The sequence below is a fragment of the Choristoneura fumiferana genome, chromosome 2 (assembly GCF_025370935.1).
Source record: "Choristoneura fumiferana chromosome 2, NRCan_CFum_1, whole genome shotgun sequence".
NCBI lineage: Eukaryota > Metazoa > Arthropoda > Insecta > Lepidoptera > Tortricidae > Choristoneura > Choristoneura fumiferana.
The window spans coordinates 9,362,930-9,365,242 of NC_133473.1; the positions used below are offsets into that span (position 1 = coordinate 9,362,930).

General features: G+C 33.6%; 1 protein-coding gene across 1 annotated transcript in view; it reads left to right on the top strand.

The window, feature by feature from the left end:
- The window catches only part of LOC141445445 (transmembrane reductase CYB561D2-like), a 5,828-nt gene extending 4,426 nt beyond the window's left edge, over positions 1–1,402 (top strand). The window contains exon 2 of the mRNA XM_074111290.1: positions 743–1,402. Coding sequence (XP_073967391.1) covers positions 743–1,326 — 584 coding nt within the window. The 3' untranslated portion in view covers positions 1,327–1,402. The remainder of the gene's footprint in view (positions 1–742) is intronic.
- Positions 1,403–2,313: the final 911 nt, after the last annotated feature.

Here is a 2,313-nt window from a genome sequence, read left to right on the forward strand (position 1 = left end):
ACGCGAGTGAAAGGGACGGTGCAATACGAACATTGTTTTTCCAGTTTTGTAGTAGCCCCTCTGTGTTATGATTTTTTACGTTGGCACTAAGTGATGAACACTGTCAGCAGCAGGGTTACTACGAAACTCGCATGTCAAAGTTCGTTTCGTGCGTTCCAGATGACACTTATACTATTTAATACGAGAGCGAGAGGGACGGTACGATACGAACTCCGAGTTTCTTAGTAGCCTGGTATAATTAATCAAAGAACACTGTATTTTTACCTGTGCTTAGATTTTATCACCTTATCGTAAAAGTGCAATATATTTTCATAATAGAAAGTAGAATATTAAATGCTTTAATGTTATTTTTGCTATCATAAAATATATGTTTAACCAATTATTTACAATTATATCGGAAACCGAAATCATAGAGCAGCACTGTTTGTTTTATGCTGGCCACATTATTTTTACATTTGACATTTCAGACTGTCATTAAATTTTAGTATCTAGGTTTCACAAATAGACCATAGGTATGAAGCCAACTTTAAAGATTGCATTGATAAGCATAAAATATAAAATGAATATTTTATTAGTTAAAAACCATAGTGTGACTATTCCTTGACATAAATATAAATAATGTAACAAGTTTCTTTAAACTTGTTTATATTTATTTATTGTACAATAACTTTTATAAAATTTTAATGGAATTAAGTTTATTTAGTACACTGGCTTTCTCAACTTTTTTTTATCTGGGTACCAGTGACTAAGCAAGTTTTATTGTTAACCAACTTTAAAAAAAAGGAGGTTCTTTATTTGTATTTTTTTTTACAGTGGACTGTTTTTATTACCTCAGCTGTGAATTCAATCACCCCAGGAGATTTAGCAACAGAATGGATGCCCATTCGTCTAAGGAGTGCACGCCACTGGGTCTTGCAAATTATTTCTGGTATAGTTATACTGACTGCATTCTTGGTTATACTTTCAAACAAAATAATTCTTGGCAAGGATCACTTTGTGACACTACATGCAAAATTTGGACTAGCTTCTCTAATATTCATGGTCATTACTATGACAGGAGGTCTGGGAGCTTTATACAGCCTGAAGTTAAAGCATTATCTGGCTCCTATTTACACTAAACTATTACATGCGTCTGTTGGTCTCCTCACCATCACTCTTGGCACTGTCACCATCATTCTAGCCTTTTACTCAGAGTGGTTTGATTTTGGTGAGGTGTTACGCTACACTAATCTTGTGTTGGTGCTCATTGTCATGCTCTTCACAATATTGCGCCCAACTTTAAAAGTTTACTTCCGTTTGATGGAAAGAATTGAAAATGGAAATTAGTTTAATCATTTATTGCATACTTGAAAAAGAGTAAACATATTTATATGTGTTGCCTTGGCCTTGCATTGTGTTTTTGAGTCTGTTATACTATTTCATAGAAAGAAATTTTTAAAATTTTTACTACCATGTTTTTTAAACAAACAGATCAATATTTTATATAGTTTATTATACATAATAGATAAGTAGAATTAGAATTTAAATGTTGGTCCAAGAACACATATTACTTGCATAATATTTTCTGTTAACAACAACCCTGTGAAGAATTTTAGTTTCTTAGTTAAGATGGGTAAATAACTTAATTAATGTTGATATGGCTTTTATATGTTGTCTTCCTATCTACAAGACTATTATTATAACTTATATGTTAAATGGTTGAGAGTAAAATAGGCATTTATAATGTCATAGTAATCATGTACTGAAAATTCACATCTGCTCTTGTAGAAATTAGTTTATAGTTATTTAAGGCCATTGATGATAGATTTCTCCAATAGCACAAAGTAGTTTTAATATTTTTATCATAAAGAAGACAAAGACATTCTTAGATTCTTTCTGTAAAAAATATATTAAGAGACTAAAAGTACAGACATAGTTTATGATCAATCACACACAAGACACTTTAATATTATAATATGTCATAATCATAACATTTTGTTAATATTCAAATTGTAAAAACTTTATCATCCCAGCCTATATACGTCCCACTGCTGGCACAGGCCTCCTCTCAGAACAAGAGGGCTTGGGCCATAGTTCCCACGCGGCCCAGTGCGGATTGGGAACTTCGCACGCACCATTGAATCGCTTCGAAGGTTTGTGCAGGTTTCCTCACGATGTTTTCCTTCACCGCAAAGCTCGTGGTAAATTTCAAATGTAATTCCGCACATGAATTTCGAAAAACTCAGAGGTGCGAGCCGGGGTTTGAACCCACGACCCTACTTGAAAGGCGATAGGTCAAACCACTAGGCCACCACGGCTTCAAACGGCTTTCGG